This window comes from Cyprinus carpio, chromosome B19 (assembly GCF_018340385.1).
Source record: "Cyprinus carpio isolate SPL01 chromosome B19, ASM1834038v1, whole genome shotgun sequence".
Lineage (NCBI taxonomy): Eukaryota > Metazoa > Chordata > Actinopteri > Cypriniformes > Cyprinidae > Cyprinus > Cyprinus carpio.
In genome coordinates, this window is record NC_056615.1 from 4,192,743 (window position 1) to 4,213,259 (window position 20,517).

At 36.5% G+C, this 20,517-nt stretch overlaps 1 protein-coding gene across 1 annotated transcript in view; it reads left to right on the plus strand.

Annotated features, from left to right (window-relative positions):
• LOC109092045 (protein 4.1-like) overlaps nucleotides 1-19,951 on the plus strand; it is a 68,671-nt gene extending 48,720 nt beyond the window's left edge. The window contains 7 exon segments of the mRNA XM_042745689.1: nucleotides 2,586-2,620; nucleotides 2,622-2,754; nucleotides 12,664-12,792; nucleotides 13,914-14,012; nucleotides 14,369-14,449; nucleotides 15,186-15,302; nucleotides 17,735-19,951. Of these exon segments, the coding sequence (XP_042601623.1) occupies nucleotides 2,586-2,620; nucleotides 2,622-2,754; nucleotides 12,664-12,792; nucleotides 13,914-14,012; nucleotides 14,369-14,449; nucleotides 15,186-15,284 (576 nt within the window). The 3' untranslated portion in view covers nucleotides 15,285-15,302; nucleotides 17,735-19,951.
• The last annotated feature ends 566 nt before the right edge of the window (nucleotides 19,952-20,517 follow it).

Below are 20,517 nucleotides of genomic sequence, written 5' to 3' on the forward strand. Positions count from 1 at the left end.
TTAGTGTTTAAGTTTGCTGTTGGTGTTTGAGCCAAGCACTGTTTTGCACTCTGCTTTGTTTCATAAATCAGCAGACATGGGACAAATATCCATCATATGCTGCAGTGAATTATGACAGCATATGATTTATTTAGTACACTAGTTTTGCATTGGTATAGACCAGTTTTTGAAACCGCTTGTGTAGAGTTCAGAATCTAGTCATTTGACCCATGTCTGAACCCAGGCTTTGTTCACACTGGAGCTTGAACAGTTCATCTAATGGTAAAACTTCTGAAGTGCTCACATGATCACCACCTCATCTCTCTCCTCCTAACAACAAATTAACATTTAGAAGCGATTAATTAATGATTTAAAAACAGAAATTATATATTTTTTTCACAAACCATAGTGAGCTGCTTGCCAGACTAGCTTTTTAAGTAAGCTCCAGCAAAACCATACAAAATAGTGCTACTTAAATCAATTGTTATAGAGCTGATATTAACATGCTGCTAAGCTACAGACACAATGCTTTAAACATATTGAAAACCTTATTGCAATGCATTCCTGGATTTCCTTTTTTGGAAATGATATATAGTTACCTTAAAATTCTGCCAAACAAGGTGTCTGTGGAGGCAGAATAATGTTGCTGAATATATACTTTGGTTTTTACATGAATGCTAGGCTATGTGGATAGTGCGTGTGATGCAGATTTTAACCTTAGCATTTTACTGAACATATGCAGCAAGATTTTTCTAACCGTACATATGAGTACAGATATATTTTTATCCCTTATATCTTTTGGAAAGAAAAAGCGCAGGCACTGGTCAAAGATTTCAAACTTTCTCACGTACACGTCTAGAGGAGAAGACTTTGAGTTGGGCAAGTAATATGCTCTGTTTGTTTTTATTTAAGCTAACCAACACCACTACGCAGATAGCAATATCACTCCAACATGGTGGCTCGCTAGCTACATAGCTAGGTAGAAATTTGGAAAATAAGATGGTTTTCTAATAAATGTTTCATTTCCACTTTAAAATGTCTAGCTTAGCAGCTCACTAGGGTTTGGAACAAAACCATAGTGTCTTAACTATACCACAATGCTTTTCATTTGTTATTAGTTTGCCACATAGCAGTTTCAAACTACTAACCTGTGATCTTAAATGTTACACACTTGTGTAGCTTATACCTTGAATAATTCTTGAAGGTATAGTTCACCCAAAAATAAAAATTCTTTCATTAATTACTCACCCTCATGTCATTACAAACCTGTAAAACTTTTGTTCATCTTCAGAACACAAATTAAGATATTTTCGATGAAATCCTAGAGCTTTCTGGCCCTGCATTGACAACAAGGGTACTACCAGCAAGGTAGTAAGGACATTGTTAAAATAGTCCATGTGATGTCAGGGGTTCAACTGTAATGTTATAAAGCTGCGAGAATACTTTTTGTGTGCAGAGAAAACAAAATGCTGTACCTTGTTTACAATCAGAGTATTTGTAAACTACATGAGGGTGAGTAATTGATGGTATAATTTTCATATTTGGGTAACCTATCCCTTTAAAAATTCAGAAATTAAGGAGACAGACAGACATCTTGGCAATGTTTATTTTTAAGTGTCAGCTGTCAGTCTGAAGTCTGATGTAGATGATGAGGGATGGATTGTCATGAGAGTGTTTCGTTCTCGCAGATGTTCTGTTGGGCACCAAGACACAGATCTGTTTTATTTCCGAAGTCTGTAGTAATGTGAATAAACTCTAGCTCATTAATCACAATCTGTCTGTGCACACATGGATCATTTGTTTTGGGCAATCACAAAGCCTCCTCTCTGACATGAATATTCATAGCCTCACAGTCTCTGAGCATAGCTGATTACCCGATGCCACTGAGCCGAGATGATGGGAGACAAATCAGGCTGCAGGTGATGAAAAAAGAGGAACATGCAGTTAGAAGACAGTGAAAGTGGAAAGAAGAGACCTGTGTCTTGGTGACCAGTGGCCGATCTGTTGAATGGCTTTGTGTGTGTCATTCACTCAACTGAAAATAATGTGACTAGGGATGGGGATCACAGGAAATATAATGATTTTGGTTCCTTTAACTATATAAAATGTACTATAACAATTCAGTAAGTGAATTATTCAGTCAGTTCAAACCCATTATAAACCCATGAGTTCAAGATGGATTTGAGAGTTTTTTTTTGTTTTTTTGTTTTTTGGCTGATTCATTGAAAAGAACTCATTCACACCTACACTGGTTACATTGTTCTTGATGTTTTGGATGTTATGATGGGATCTTTTGACATTCAAATATTGTTAATGGAACCAAATATCTTGAAATTATGCATTAAAAATACTTGATTCCCAACCCTAGATGTGATGCCCCTGAGATAGTTTGGGGTAAAACAGTGATTCATGTCAGATCATCTTACTAATGAGATGTCTTCATTGGGTTATTTCCCCTCTCTTAATTTCTTCATCTGTCCTCTGCTCTCTCTTTTTATCTCAATTTTGCTACTGGTTCCCAAATTTCTCTTCTCCTATCCTTATTTTTTTTCATTTGACCTTTTTGGTGAGCTTTCTCTCTGCCTGGACCTCTCTTTCTCTCTCAGGATGTGGATAAGACACAGACAGAAATCATGCGTCATCAGCAGTATCAGTGAGCTCAAGCGAAGCTTCATGGAGTCGGTGCCCGAGCCAAGGCCCAGCGAGTGGGACAAGCGTCTGTCCACCCACTCGCCCTTCCGGACCGCCAGCATCAACGGCCAGCTGCAGCCCGACGTGAGTACTGGGGTTAAAGGTTACTGTACACTTCACTGTTGCATTTTAGAGCCTTAGTATGCTTTTTTATTAAAGACTGGAGAAGTCTTGATGATAGATTGCTGGCTTCGTGAAATGGAGGTAACTTTGACCATCCATTGGTGTTTATTTGTCTAGTGTGTTGACAGGGTTTCATTTCAATACAATGAGCACTTTTGGGGGAAGAACTAGTGGCATCAAATCTTTGAAGGATACTCAGAGTTTGTTAGTTGTGAGTAAATTAGATATGAATGAACAATGCGTATATTACGCTTTCTTTTCTGAGTTATCTGTTTTGAACTTTTGGATGGATTTCAGTGCCGTTTTCAGTGACTGAAATTGTATATTGGAATCTGTATATTTTTTGTTTCCTTTATATTACTGTGGTATCACCAAAGTGTTTATAAATTGCCAGCCTCTAAATGACACATTAAAAAAAGTTTATATGTAAGTTAGCCTGTCTTTTCCTGTGTAAATTTAGAATCATTAAATATTCAGTTTTTTCATAATTAACTGATTTATTTTAGTTTTATGTATTATAGTTGTATTATTATTATAGCTTTATTTATAAATTATTTACTTGATTCAGGTTTTATATATATGTTTTCATTATTCATCATTAATAATAATGTTCTATTGTAATTTTTATTACTTTTTTATATCTGTTTATTTCTTATAATTTGTATGGTGCATTTTCTAGTCATAGACTGTTTGATGTGACAGGCAGTAAATTAGACAACTTCAGAACTTCATCCATGGATCTGAATACTTATTCTGTCAGCCTGTTAAAATCATTCTGAATCATGAGGACAGCTAATGCTAATCAAGCTCCGCTTTCTTTCTTCTATGGAATACAAAGGAGAGTTGTGCTGGTTGCTCTTAGTCCCTGTGGGAAACAGTAGAAAGGATGTGAAAACACCAAAAAGCAGTCTGTATGAGTTAAATCTTCTATAATCATACAAATAGAAGCATACATCTTCGAATTGTCTCCTTTTTGTTTCACAGAAAAAATTAAGTTATATAAAACTGGAAAGTATATGAACAAAGAATTAAAAATTTCTTTAAAATTAAATTTTAACTGTTACATTCGGTAAAGAAGTTTTATTAAAGGATTCAATTCATTTTCTTTTCTCACTGATACAGAATGCATCTAGTTGCTCGTTGAAACATGTAGCATGTTATCTGAATAGGCAGTTATTTTATAAACTCTCAGTGTGTGTTTGTGTGTGTGTGTGTGTGGGCACGTGTGCACACAGGTGAAGATGCCTCCTCTCCTACCCGTACACAGAGTAGCGGGGGGTATATCGGAGGTAAACGTACTCTCATTTGGTCATTACTGCAAGGGCTGCGATGCATCTGCACCTGAAAAGACTGACGTTTCTTTATGTAGATAAAGAATGATACAAGCAGAAGCACAAATGGATGCTATGGATGCTATGGCCATGGCCCAGTCAGAGTAGGAGATTTCCTCTCTCTCTGAACATGCTCACTGCCGCGGCTTTTACAGACCCCTGACCACACCCGCTCCCAAAGCCACGCCCCTTTAGTACTGCTGCTGCTCTCTGAATGGCTAGCACCGGCTTTCCTCTGCTTTGATCTGCGAATCGCATGGCTGGATTACACCGTGTAATGATGCTGCATGAGTCTGTTAGTTTATTGACAACCAAAGTACAGTAGGTCTAAAAGGAGAAAGTAGTAAAAAAGGAAATAGGAAATGCAAACAATAAGAAACTGATGACTCCTCCTCTTCATTTCATTGTCTTTTCCCCCTTTTTTCCTCTTGTTCCTGTCCTTCACTGGTTGTCCATCCTTTCCTTCCCTTTGTTTACTCTCCTCCAACTCTCCTTGAAAAAGTCTTGTCCTGGATCGCAGTCTTGTCCTCCTCCACTTTCATCCATAGCTCCATCTCCACCTCGATCCTCCTCCTCTCCACAAGCAGGAGTGTCTAGAAGCGCCCAGAGAGAGGCGCGTTCTCTTGCCCCGCGGCCCTCCTCTGCTGAGGCCTATTACATCATGTACCAGTCTCAGACCTGAACACACTAAACTGCCATATCACACACTCCTTTCAATTCAAAATGAATTCCAATTCAAATTCTCGTGTTCTCTCAAATTCTGTCTAAACAGCGAGCACTTGTATTTAAATTTAAATTCGGTGTCTGTTTTGTTTCTCAATAGATTTCAAAAGCACATGTCCAGCATTGAACGTCTCTGTGTTAGTTCTAGACATGGACTTTGTACATAAGTACAAAAACTAAATTCTAATTTTATACTTAACATATCAATATTTGAATTATATTCGAATTTAAAAGGCATAATTTCAGTTAGGGGGGAAAAAAAGCTTTTGGCTTCTCTCCTGAAGCCACAAGAGGGTGCATCGAGCAGAATATTACTAATGCACGTTTCTTCAAAGCAATAAAATGACGCGAATATCTTATGTTTAATGTTTATAAACCATATATAATTAATTAAGTTGCTTAAACAATTAGAAACAAAACAGCATCATGTATGTACAGTATGTATAGATTAATATAAAGGACCGAAAACTTTTTTTCATTTAAAAAAATTAGATACAGTGGGATGGGGAAAAACGGCCATAAAGTCTTGAGATATGTTTTTTGAACTATAATTAATTTTACACGACTTTCTAAACATGCGGCAACGACGCTAGTTCAACGGTTATAGATGTCCCTCTAGAAAATGCGCTAAATATGTGTTCTGTGTGAACGGCTTGGTTTCAGTTTTGACGTAAACAACATCTCTTCATTGATGTTCTCTTTTTCCGCAATATTTTGAATGAACAATGTAGCAGCATGTAATGGGTTCAACTGGATAGACTAAGAAAAACATTAAAATTCAACGACACCTATATCATCATCGTATCTTGTGTGCCACTGATAAGGCAGCCTGACGCACACATAAAATTCCAATGCAACGTTTTTGCATTCGAATGTGGATTTTTATTTTAAATTCAACGAATATTCAAAATTAGATTTTTTTTTCTTTCTTTTTTTTGACAGCCCTAGTAAGGAATGGAAATATGCTTGTTTTAATTCCATCGAGCAGTTCTCAAATTATCCGGAATAATTCCCCATAATTGGCCTTAAATATAGATTAAACTAAAATTGTATACAGTTTTTTAAAATGTTTCGTAAAGCATTTTTAGTAACTACATGGCATGAATTAACATCCATGTCTCATATTTAAATAAAAAATTCAGATGACAGAAGTAATTACTTGATTAAGAGTATGTTTACATAAAACTGTTTTCAACTAAAAACTGATACTAATTTAATTTAATTTGTGTGAATTAATTTACACAAAAACGTTGAAAATGCAAACCTAAAAATGCAAACCTTTGAAAATGAGGTAAAAATTGCAAGTTTTGAAAATGATACCATTATCGTCTCTGTTTAAATTACAAAAACACCAATTTGTGAAAATGGTGACGTCATGCACATGCGGATTACATGCTCAGTCTTTAGGTATGTGCGCAGGCCAAATAACATCGCCAACTACTGGCCTGGCATGAATAATACAGCGTTTTTAGTTGTTTTCATGAATCTGTATGAACTGATTAACTGACTAAAAAATTAAAAAAATTTAATATATCGCTGTCATGTAAATGTACCAGTACTGTAAGTGTGTGTTTGGGGTGTGTTTCCCAAAAGCATTCTTAGCCAACTAAGGTTGTGAGTTCCTTTGTTATTAACAGTTCAACAATTTTGTTGTTGAGCTATAGTTACAAAGATTTACAATCAGCTCACGACCTGCGGTTCGAAGCATAGTTTCTTGCTTGTGGACATGTGGACTGAAATAGATCTTGAGCAAAATAAGCAAACTAACTTATCTAACTAAATCTGTATCTTTCATTCCGTACATAGTTTATACATATTTCAACTAAAGTCTTTTAGTTGGTCAAGAGAATGAAAGCACAGTTTTTAAAGCCTGTATGTAATGTACACATGAACATAATTGCTCAAGTACAGGGATCCTCAAATCTGGCTCCAACCCGGATCAAACTCACTTACCTGTGATTTTCTAATGATCCTGAAGACATTGATTAGCATTCTCAGGTGTGTTTGATTAGGGCTAGAGCTAAACTCTCAGAAAAAAGTGGATCTCGCAAGACAGATTTCAGGATCCCTGCTCTAGTACCATGCAAAACCCTGGAGTATAATGTAAGAGGGAATCTGCAACTAAATCAAACATCACTAAATAAAGAAAAACAAATATCTATCTGAGTAGTCCTCAGATGCCTAGTTCTTTATTTACAGCAAGAGTCTGATATTAATTTGAGAATGAACCAATTAAATAGCACTCCACTTCTTGTTTGGTGTCATTAACTACAGCTCTGTTATCTACTATGATAATTAACCAGTGAGCTATGCGGTTGTATGGGAAACGCACCCCTGACCAACTCAGTCAATTAGTGAGTCATTAGTCTGATCACTCATAAGTTAATTTGTGAGTCTTTTTGATCAATTCACCTAAAAGAACCAGTTCATTAGAGTCATTTGTTTGTTAATCAGTTTACACCGGTTGTGCCATATGTTGATGCGTGCGGTCAGCGAGACCATTGCAGTATTAAACTACGTTGTCCATTTAAGCACTCTGTCTTCTATCATATTCAATTCAGACCACAAACTCTCAACTAAAACAGTTTTTTTTTTTGGCTGTGGTGCTACAGATTCACTCATATTCTCTGTTCAGTATTTAAAACCATTATTTTGCAGAAACACACATTAAAAATGGAACCAATTCCGAACCTTAGTTAGCAATGATTGTTTATTCTTTGTGGATGCAGTCTGTGAGTCTAGTTCTGTGACAGACACATCCACTGATCTGATCCTCCGAGGATTTCGCTTAGTGGCCCGTCTCACCCAAGCCCTGCCGGTTTTTATGGTGTTTTTCTGTCACTGACAGATATTTACACTGCCAAAACAATGTTTGCTGCCAATCTTAATCTCAATCCAGTGTCCATCAACACCATAAAAACCCATAAGGCCTTTGCTTAAATCCATCTGGCCTTCAGACCCACCCAGAAATCTCCACTACCCCTCATCACTCTCTCCCCACTCCACATGTCTGTTCATTGTTCTGTGTCTCTCTTGGTGTCCTGTTGCCCTGCGCAGAGATGGAAGCGTGCAGCGGGCACGTCCAGGCGACAGCAGGTAAGGGTCAGGTGGGCGCCCACGCCAGGAGGCCCGCCGCTGCTGCAGCATATGGAGGAGGATGAAGATGATGATGATTTCAATGAAGAAAAAGACTTTGAGGCTCAGGGACATGCCGTCCAGGTCTCCATAGCTGTGTCCACAGAGGTACCGGCCCGTGTCTGCCAGCTGTACCCAGTGGTACTGCATCGCCCCCGCGTCTCCCTCCTGTTGAGCAGCCTGCTGGTCCTGACGCTGATGCTCTGGTGGCTTGTCTTCATTTGAGAGACCGTGGAAGAAATGAAATAGATATCAGGGAGGCAGCAGCTGCTCTCAGACTGAGCTTATCTGGATTAGGAGACAATAAGGAGCGGTTTTACTGTTTGGCCCTCTTGGACTCTTAATACTTTCACCATTTCAGAGTGGATGTTGATTGACAATTAATCATTTTAAACAATTGACGTACTGTGACACAAAAGCCCTGGATGCACTTGTTATCTTAATAGGAAGTAAAGATTTACTTATCAAATCCATTTTTCAGATTTTCTTAATTTTGTGCTTTTCTTAAAATAGCCATTGTTTCAGTAATTAAAAAAAAAACCTTTGTTGTTGTTATTACAGTGTTTGCAAGATGAGTTCGAGTTAAGTTGTTCTTCTTATTATGTTTCTTAATTAAGTGCAAACCATATACCATACAGACTACATTTAAAACTTTGATTTGTATATAATTTCAGGCTTAAGTGATGTTTTTGTTAAAATAAAAAAAAATACAAATAATTAATTACAAATTGGGAAATGTCCCACTGACTTACACTACTGTTCAAAAGTTTGGTGTCAATATTAAGCAAAGAATCTTTACATAGATCAAAAGTGACGGTAAATACATCATTTACATTGTTACATAATTGTATTTTGAACTTTTTATTAATCTAGTAATCAATGAAGAAAAAAAAAACAAAAACAGAATAAATTTTGTTTTTAAATTTTATGTTGATCAAATATTTTTAACATTGATAATAAGCAGCAAATCAGCATATTAGAATGACTTCTGAAGGATCATGTGACACTGAAGACTGGAATAATAATGCTGAATTCAGCTTTGATCACAGGAATAAATTACATTTTAAAATATTTGACAATAGAAAACTATAATATAATATAAATTTGCATAAGAGAATTCTTTTAAAAACATTAAATATATATATATATGTATTACTGATGCCAAACATTTGAATGGTGGGGTACGTTGCTAAACTATTTGAAAGATAACTGCTAATGATATTGCTACCATAGTATTTGCATACTAAATTGTGAGCAGTCTTTTTATGCATTTATTTGTTTACTGGTTTGTGATTGGTCTTTCAGTTATACACAGACAAAGGCTAAAATCTATGTTCATTTGAAACTTAAACATTTTTTTTTTTTGCTGCCTTGCAAACACTGTAATTCCTTCAGTATGTGCAAATGTAGTGGTATCTTATTTAGTTTTTATGTTATTCGCTAGCTGCATACATCTTCACGCTGTGACCACTGGGCTTCTCTGGACAACTTTTCAGCACACGTTGCACTTTGCTTCTCTTTGCAGATATAAATCTCTCCTACATTGCCTGCTGATGCATAATGAAAGGGACATTTTCTGTAATACGTCTTCTTCTTTGTGAAGTATTTATGTTGAATCAGCCCTGAGTGGATCAGCATATCAGGGTTTTAATTACACACCACACAAATATAATCCTGTTTCTCCTTCCGTGGGACTCCAGCATGCATCAAAAACATCAGTACTACTGTCATGTCAGCTTTAAATGTGTCTTACATGATACAACAATCACAGCTTCTCTCTCTCTCTGTAAAAAGAAGTAAAAAATACCCTTCTATGAACTGTTGTCAGAATAGATGGCATATTTATTTTGACACAAATTTGAGGTGTCTGGATCACACTGGTGGAGTGATGCTGGACAGTCCCAGTAAAGTGTAGCAGATTGTGGATTTGATGCAGCATAATATTCAGAATCGTTCTGCAAGATGGGTGATTGCAGGACATATCTCTGTTACCTCATTTGCATAATTAGTTCAATTCGTTCTTATTCAGTAGGTTGTCAAAGACCATCTGATTTTGTGTAATTTTTTGTTTCATATATTTCTAAGCCTGGAATTGATTTGTTTCAAATTATATATAACATCTGCTCTGACGAAGTCCATTCCATGATAAAGACAATCCAAGATACAATCAATAAACTTTAAAAATAACTTTTCTATGAAGTCATTTTCACAGAACATCTTGAAATCTAGTGAAATATTTTTAGATATACATAAAAGTCTGTTTATTTTAATTTGCATCGAGCTCAAATGTATAAAATTTCCTAATACTGTTTTATTGTGGACTCTGAGGTCACCATATCCACTGCATAAGCACAATATCTTGATTTCTTGCTTATAGCCAAATTATCTTTATTTCCAGACAAACTGCAATTGCTTTTATTGATGCCTGTAAGAAGACAGGAAAATGTATGTCTAATATTCCAAAATATGCATAATTAATTATTTTTCCCCGTCTAACTAAGAGTATGTAATCCATTCAGTATGAAAACAGCTTATGGAGATGTTATCGCTTTCTTAAATGTCTTTAGCACGAGATTTTGTGGTTCCCTGGATGGTAAGGATATAATCCGAAACATTTTCCAAAAAAAGTTAATAGTCTCAGACTAATTAGATTTTTCATTATCTTATTAGGGTGAGTTCATGGATACTTGCGTGTTTTTGGTTTCTGAGCTCTTCAGTAGTCTTTGGTCTCTTTCGCCTAATGAGAAATTTAGTTTCTTAAAGGGGTCATTGGATGCTACACACACTTTTACATGTTGTTTGAACTGAAATGTGTGTTGGCAGTGTGTGTACATAACCACCCTATAATGATAAAAATCCACCCAGTGTTTTTTTTTTATCTTGTTAAATCATTTCCCCTTTGTCAAATCGAGCCGATCTCAGATGCCTGTAATTGTGTAGTCACACAGTCCCAGGCCCCTCCCACGATAGTTTGATTGACAGTTGCGTTTCAGCACAGACTGGACTGGTGTCTTACTTCAGACCCGCCCTGAGTGATTGTCATCAGTCCGCCACTGTTTCACCACCGGAGCAGATGTAGACAAAATAACTCCTAAGCAATTGAGGTGTTTTGTTGTTGGATGTAATAATGAACGTAGCGGTCGTCATTTACTCCCGACATCTGAACCACTGAAGACGCGGTGGATTAGCTTTGTTTTTAAAGGGAATGAGCCCCTGATCTACATAAATGTGTCTATGTTCGCGCAAATCATTTGTGATCCAGCTTCACCTCCAGAAGAAGTGAGTATAAGGTTTTATAATGAATCTTTGAAAAAAGGCCTTTTCTAATAATGTGCTAGTTAGCAAATTCCATGGCTAAAGTAAACAGCCTTATGAGAACGGAAGAGAGGGGCGGGGTGAGCAGAGCTCATTAGCATTTAAAGGACCATACACTAAAACAGGTTAATGCATACTAAAATTCCGTTATAGACTTTTCAGTAAAACCCTAAAGAATTATATCAACTTGTGGAAAATGGGCATCTGATGACCCCTTGAAATGCACTAATAACTATGTAAAAGGAGACTTGCAGACTGATGAGAGTTTCCACACCGATCTGTTCTTTTGAAAGCGCCACACGGTGAGCCCACAATTTGTCTTGAATTTGCCAGAGTGTTCATTCCCATCTGTCAACCTGACATCGCCATTATTGGATAAAAATAATATTTGACTTACAATGTGCCAAATGTTCCTAAATCAAAAGCTTTTTTGGCCGAGTGCCTATAGATAAAAGATTAAAAAGCAAAACCGTACTAATTTGTGATGGTTTTGAAATGCATAATCTGCATATCTGAGCCAAGCATTGTGGGTAATAGGAGCGGTTGGCTTCTAGGCGTGATGAAGGCTTCATTAAGGTCCTCTCAGTCAAGAGGATGTATGTAGTTTTAGAATGAACACTCTTCACTTTTAATGGAGGAGTGTTTGTGGAGCTTACTGGTATTTTTCTCCACTGGGATACACTTCTGTGAAGCATAATTTAATTCCAACTGAGACTGATTATGACTGAAATCATAATTTTCAATTATTTTCCTTGGAATTTATGTTAATATACTAGCAAAAGCATGCAATAATTTCTTATACTACAAATCCAGAACTGTGTTCCTGTATTACTCAATACCATAATTGTGATATTGTAGATTTATTGTCGTCAACATCATGATTGCGATATGTGTGATTAATTGGATAGCACTAATTTAAGCACACCTTTCTCTGCCTTTATTAATAACTCAGCTGGGTGGCAATTTTATACCTTTAATGTTTAAGAAATCCAGTCAGTGTGCCATAATAAACATTTTTAGATAGCTTTGCTCTTTTACGCACCATAAAAGAAAATTATTTTTATTGGAAAGGGTGATAAAGTACATATAAAATCATTTAAGTGGCTGAATTTTGTACCGTTTTTTTTTTTTATTATTTTTTTTTTTGCCAACCATTTAAAGTCTCACCAGGCTAAGCATTTTTTTCTTGTCTAGCAGCTTTTTTTCTGAGATAGTCAGCACATAATATATCAATCGTAAGGTACAAAGGCTTGGCCAAAGGTTCCAGATGGTGTTTAGTAACTGTTGATGTGTGTGAGGTGAAGTTAATGTAGTGAGAAAAGCAATTCTCTACTCACTTTCCACTGTGACTTGACCCCTCTCACAGTCTCCTGTGGTGAAGACGAAAACGATCACCATTTCTGATGTCACCAACTCACTTCGCAGCGAAATCCCCAGCAAGGACCTCCCGATTGTGCATACAGAGACCAAGACCATCACATATGAGTCTGCACAGGTGAGCCCGGTCGCTCTTGAATCAACCTTGTTGCTGACATCTTTTTTGGTTAGTCTTTCACTGTGGCTTTGTTTGACTGAATATGTCACACATGGAATGAAAAATGAACTAGGATGCAATGGGATGTAAAATGCATCGGCATCAATAAATATTGGTTATCACATCCCCCATTAAAAATCATTTTGTTAATAATAGTAATAATCAAGAATACTGGATATTTGTGACCCTGGACCACAAAACCAGTCATAAGGGTCATTTTTTCTAAATTTATACATCATCGCTTTCCATTGATGTATGGTTTGTTAGGATCGGACAATATTTGGCCGAGATACAACTATTTGAAAATCTGGAATCTGAGAGTGCAAAAAAAAAATCTAAATATTGAGAAAATCGCCTTTAAAGTTGTCCAAATGAAGTTCTTTGCAATGCATATTACTAATCAAAAATTACGTTTTTATATATTTACAGTAGGAAATTTACAAAATATCTTCATGGAACATGATCTTTACTTAATATCTTAATGATTTTTGGCATAAAAGAGAAATCAATAATTTTGATCCATACAATGCATTTTTGGCTATTGCTACAAATATACCCCAGTGACTTAAGGTTTGTGGTCCAGGGTCACATTTAACAGTACATGTATCAGCATACATCTGATATATGCACTGTATGTGTTCAGTGTTTGTTGTAATCTGTTGCAGTGCTGTGAGTTTCACAGTGCATTTCTGTCTGAGTTGAACTTATCATTAAGATCCAATAGGTGCCTTTCTTTGAGCTCTGCTGTATAACCTTAGGCCAGTTTTTTTTTTAAAGAGTTTCTAACCAGCATCCCAGAGGTCCCACTGCTGGACTTATTTTTTCCATTTTTTTTTTTTTTTTTTTCAAAAATATATCAGATTTCAGAAGAAAAATCATCCATCTTTATAATGCCTGAATTCACTTATAGCATACAAAACTCATCTCATGATCTCATTGATGGAAAAAAAACATCTCATGTTTTTTCCCGTTACTGTGACCCCTTTGGGGCTCCATAGGAAATGGCTTTGGATGTACAGTAAGTGATAAATGAGGGATGTAATGGAAGAGATTTCTAAGCACGTGTATTTGTTTGCTAATAGCCCAACGCGCTTTCAGAGAAGGAGTCCGGGATGCTGTTGAGTGCTCAGACCATCACCTCAGAGACCGTCAGCACCACCACCACAACCCAGATCACCAAGGTACATGAAGTTACACCTAAACCTGCAGTGTCTGCTGCTTAAACAACAACTGACTTATGTTAAATTGTCCTATTTAAGCACAATGTAAAGCTTCAAATTATAAGACGAGCACTTTCTGCTAAACATAATTGCAGAAAACTATACAATACTGCATACTGCAAGTTAGGGCACAATGGTGCCAAGAGGCTGTGTATATAAGATAAAGCCACTGTTAATTACAATTTATATCACCATTCCAAAGCATCTTTCCAATTTACAAAGTTAGGGAAGAATTGGTGTACTGCACAGATGAGATATACACTTCACTGTGTTTCTGGCTCTCTCATTCTCTCGTTCTCTTCCCTTTCTCTGCTCAGACGGTGAAAGGCGGGATCTCAGAGACCCGTATCGAGAAGAGAATCGTGATCACTGGAGACACTGAGATTGACCATGATAAGGTGAAATGCACCTACAGCTAATAATCATGTCGGCCACACAGTAGACGCAGAATGTTACAGACATTCTCATAGGCGGGATTTATAGGATAAAAACTTCCAAAAGGCTCGGAGAAGGAGAATATGTCATCAGTATTGGTCTATTTTCCCAAAAATAGAATAATTAAATGCATATATCTGTTAAATAAAAGATATATAAGACCTCAAAGCTTGGATTAAAAGCTACAAAACTTCCTTTAAAGTTAGAGTTTAGAGTTCTGGCATTAAACTCTAGATGGTGCATCCAACTCATTCTGACCTAATGACATCATCATATGGCACAGCTGATTGGCTCTCTCCTGTATCGGTAGCCAATGAGCTCGCTGCTCAACATTCAAATATATGACTAGAGCTTGCTGTAGCAGTTGCAGCTTTCTTCAGAAACCCTCCACCTTCCCCAGCTCCACCTGTATAGATCTGCTACGAGGTGATTCGTGTATGCCATATGGGGGTTATTTCATGTATGTTATATATGCAGCAGCAATATTTCCTACATTCTCACAGCAGCATGTTGTGGATGTATTGACAGTTGCAAGTCTCTGTACTTGCTCTGCCGCAGCAGCAGCGTAACAGATCTATTCCACCGAGACCACATACATTAACATTATCATGTACATTACCATGCCAGTCCCTCCGGGAGTTGTCATGACAGAAATATGTTTAGTGGTCTGGTTTAAGTACTGTCCTCTCTGCTCTCCAGGCTCTTGCTCAGGCTATAAAGGAGGCGAAGGAGCAGCACCCTGACATGTCTGTGACTAAAGTAGTGGTGCATCAGGAAACAGAGATCACTCCTGAGTAACTCCGGCGTGAGACACAGGTTAGTTTCCTCCTGCACAACCTGACTGAATATGGGACCCGCTTCGGCAGATGAACAATTACAGCTAAAGATATTAAAATTATATACATGCATTTTTTTATTTTAGAAATATTGAAGTGATCTGCATGCCAAAATAACATCTTGCGATAATGCCTCTAGTCGTCACTCAGCATGTTTTATTCTGTTATGATCAATATGAGAAGCCAAACACTGGAAAAATGAAAGGAGGGAGAGGAAAGTGCTGCATTCTGAGCTGGAAGGTGCAGTTTGCTAAAAGACGAAAACCTGAAAAAATATGATTATGATTTTTTTTTTTTTTTAATGAAAAGTTATTGTTTTATTTTTTACGTTTTCATTTTGTCAGCCAGATGAATTAAAGCTGCTTATAGACGACTGCTGTGAATATTCAGTGATAAAATGATAAGTGTCTGCAGCAAATCTACAAAATAAGATCTGCCGCAGACATGCACATGATTACGCATATCTTCTGCAGTATAATTAGAGCATATGTTATTTATATGGCTGAAAAAAAACTACAGTTCAGTGCAAAAACAACTTTAGGCATGCATCTTTCAAATAATTTTTAAAAAAATGTGTAGAAATTCATTTTAGTTATTTTCCACATAGAAATGGATAATGTATTTAATTGTGAGGGTGTCAAAGTGATTTCAAGATGACTTCATGTCAAAAGGATTGCTGACCTGTTTTAGGATATACATTTCAGATCGATGATTTCATCCCATACCATGCCTTCCCTTTCACTATTGCACCAGCATTGCTGCTGCACAAATACATTATTGTATCAGTGATAGTGTCTTCTCTCCCTCTGCGGCTCTTAGTGTAGCTCTCTAATAGCACTAGAGTTTGATGTGTTTATGGCATACGTCTAAATCTCTTCTCCCATGGGCCATACAGCCACACCATCTCCCATGAAACATTAAACCCATTACAGCATTTCTGAGATTTTGTCTTTTAACATTTTACAAATTCCTCAATTTCAAAATTGAGGAATACAGCAGGCTTACCATTACAAATAAAGCAAGATCCCTTAATAAGATGATAATGATGGAAGAATTCTCAGAGAATTAGTCATAGACACTTAAACTGTATGATTTACTGTCACCATTAACTGTGCTCCAATAAAAAGCTCAGTCCCTTAGAAAGCACTCTAATACTGCCATATTTACAGCCGTTACACATGCTTGTAGCAGGTCGTTGACATCCCAGTTCAGCTCCAGAATTTCAATTGAGGCGGGAAAGAGGATGCAGAATATTATTTAATATTCAAATTTATTAGATATTAGATGATACATCATATTAATTAGATGATATTAGATGACATTAATATTCAGTGTTGTTAATGCACCTTTAAAAATTTGTAATAAATTTATTTTACTAAATTACTACTTACTAGTCATTTTATGGGCCATGATGAAGAACAGTGCTATTTTAGTATATATATATATAATTTTTTTTTTTTTTTTTTTTTTTTTTTTTTAAATACAACATTATAGTATTTACAAAAATAAATAAATAATAATAATTAATTAGCCTTTATTTAATATTTTTAGTTTTCATTTTTAGCAATTTTGTTATGTGCTTTTGCATTTTTATTACTTTTTGACTTTTAAATATTCCTTTTCATATATATTTATTTCTGTATTTTTTAGATTTCTTTTAGCAATTTTAGTACTTTTACATTTATTTTTATTGCGAAGTTTTTTTTTAGTTTAAAATACATTTATTTTAAATTTTATTTTATTTTATTTCGGCTTTTTTTTTTTATTAACCAAACAGTCTTACTTTTAGTTGACAAAACAAAACTGATAAAGATCAACACTTCATTTCCAGAATCATTTATCTGTCCCCAAAATTTTCAAAACATTCAACATTTGAAACATTTTTACAAAAATAAATAAATAAAATAATCAACAGAATGTTTGGATTTTAGATTGCTTTTGATCTGTTGTTTTGAGTGCATAGAACTTTGCATACAGAAATATATGTAATAAAAATGAAAAAATAAGTCCAAAAGTGAAGCGTGTCCGCGTTAGGCCTTTTAGTGTGTTTGTGTGAGGCACTGGGCATCTGGTGCTGTTTAACCAGCTGTCAGGGTGGTATGTATACAGACACAGAGCTCCTAGAGGGTAATGGGTAATGCTGCCCTGCTAGTCTGTTCCCACAGTGCCCTGTGTTGTGCGTGCAGAGACCCAGTTCACCCCATTCGCCCCGTCAATGTTTACCTCTCTTTCTTTCACTCATCCACCATTATTTCCATGTCGTTCAGGTCTGCATGCCGCAGGCCATCCTGGTTTTCATCACTGACTCTGTGACCCGTGGGATTGTTTACTTTTTTGCTTTAGCAGAAATGCTGTCCTGTTTTGTTTGTCTCGCATGATTGTTGATTAGGCTTTGATCTCACATCAATGCAGGGTGAAAAAAACGAGACCAGTCGGGTTTATGAATGTGAAAAAAACAACGCAAGATCCCTCACAACCAGCCCCTTCCCATCACGGACAGACTCTTCCTGTAGCAGCACATGTCCCACCCAGTCATTGCCATCTGAGACACCACTTTCCAGACCCTAAACATCTGTCAGATCTCAAGCGACTCATACTGCAAACTGAGCATCCAGCAGCTACTCCTGTCCAGGGTCCACAAGCAGAATTCAAAGACCAGTTCTCATCCACTTCTCAACTTTTTCAAAAAACCTTCTTGACCTCCACCACGTCAGAGACATTCCATGACGGACTGAACCATGTTACAAAATCCTTTTCTAAAACAGTGGCTAAAGAACTTTTTATCTCAGATTCATACTGTATTTTTAGGGTGGATTCCAAAGGGAAAGTTCACATTATAACAACTGTGCGGCGGGATATTTCTAAAGTGTCATTTTGTTGTTGTTGTTGATTTTTTTTTTTGTTTGAAATTGGTTGATTATCTGTCATGATCTTAAAGGGCATGTTCACCCACCCAAAATTCAAATTCGTCATTTAGTTATGCAAAGCTAAATTTTAGGATTTTCTTTTCTCCGTGAAGCAAAAATGAGAAGTTTAGCAGAATGTTCACACTGCTCTTTTCCATTCTTTTTCAAGAAAATGGAAGACTTAAATTCAGGGATAATTCACCCAAAAAAGAAAATTCTGTCATCATTTACTCTATGTCATTCCAAACCTGTTTGACTTACCTTTTTGAAAGATATTTAATTGATCCTCAATTATTTCATTGGGGAATATTTCATCGATTAAATGACAATTGTTCCTTAAAACCATGATATGATGTCTTAGGACTTGGATTATGGTACATGAGGCACATGACTACTTTTTTTGACACTTTTATGGTGCTCACTTTTGGAACGTTTTTCGCTTTCATTGTATGGAAAGGAAGCTTGAACATTTTGCTAAACAAATGAATTCCTCAGATGTAAGAAAGGTTTGGGAAAACATGAGTCAACTGAGAGTAAATTACATCATTTTTATTTATTTTTTGGGGTTAACTGTTCTTAGTCCAGAGGTCCATCCTGTTGTAAAGTCCCCTATTTTATGTTCCTCTTAAATGTGAAAGTATTATTTTGTTCTCGGTGTAAAAATAATGTTATTTTCATTCAGAATGCTGGAGCAATTTCAGATGTCCTCTTGTGTTTTAAAGTTACTTTGCATATTTGTTGAAGGTTTGTATAATTTTTATTTTGATTTGTTGGTGACGTCGTCCTGTGTCATCATGGATTGGGGGTCCGATGAAGATGGGGTGGGGTATTGTAGTGAAACTACACTCTATGATATTTATATTTATTTTCATCAGTCTTGTTTCTCATTTGTGTGTACTTTGCATTTTATTTGCCCTGCTCTCTTAAATGCAGCTTTGATGTTTTTGTATTAGATCCAGAATCCCAAACACCAGCTCCCGCCAGTTTTTAAATGAGATTTGCAGGGATAACTTTGCTCATTTTCAGTATATTTCTACTTTTCTACTAGAGGGGGCAGTATGTTCTTACCCATGTGGTCTACAGCAGATCTGCAGAGCCTTCAAAAACGAGCATCCACACACAACCTGAAGTGGTTTTAGATGAATTGGAATCGATTAGCCAGGAATGGAGCTAATTAGCAATTATGGTAATTAATTGTGCCAAGCGTGAATCTAAAAGCGATCAGGCAGATTCTACAGCAAATTAAAATGATTTTCAGTCATTCATTCAGACATTCAAATGCCTTTAAATGACTTTAAAGGTCACGACTGACAATTCTGGAGCGGTAATTCAATTCTAGAAAATCTAAGTGGGAATTTGAGGATTTTATTTTGTGCATCAACACTGCCGGTGGCTTAAAAGCATACTGCCCCACCTCAAATTGACGAATCCAGCACGTCCAGTTTTTAAATGTCTATTTTAAAAATGTTACGCTTTTATAATAGTTCAAATAGTATTCTGTACAGAGACCGAGGTGTTGTAGTTCGTTCAGTGTGTTGTTTTCTTCATTGTGGCACTCCTTTCCTATGCTAGTCTGGGGTGAAGAAAAGAAACGAATCGTATGCTTGTCCTCAGAGGTTCTCTTTCTTCTCATCACACCCCTTTTTCTTTTGCCATCACTGGAAAAAAGACATATGTACAACATAGCACCATGCACTGAATAAACTCCAACTTAGACACATTCTTCACAGGTTCAAGAGTGTTTGTTATTCACAAGCTTCTTTGCTTTCTTAATGCATGTTTCAGATCTTCTTAAGAGCATTTACTCTGTGCATGTTAGTAATCATTCGTTAAAACGAAATAACTTCCTTTCCAGTTAACATCAGTCCTTCTCATTAAACCAACACCCATTTCATACAATCCAATCAATTCCCAATAGATAAAACATCCTGCGTAATATCTTTCCCATATTCATATTACAGAAGTAATATGGGATGTTTAATGTGATCTACCTCATGTAAACCACCATTTGTATAATTTTTGGTAGTTATTAAAGAAAAACTCAACATAGTAACCCAGAAATGACTTTATTTTCTGCACAGAGTCAGAGCTCTGTCATGCAGGCGCTCACATGCATATATCCCAGGCCTGGCTTTCCTCAAATGAGCGCTGCATTTTTCTCGCAGGTTGTGGTTTATTACCAGCGTTTATCTTGATGAAAGCAGGCTGCAGTTAATGACTTTGATTGCAGTGGATTCGCTCATAACCCTGGAGACGGGCTGAGATGAGCTGCCACAGGTGGTGTGAACA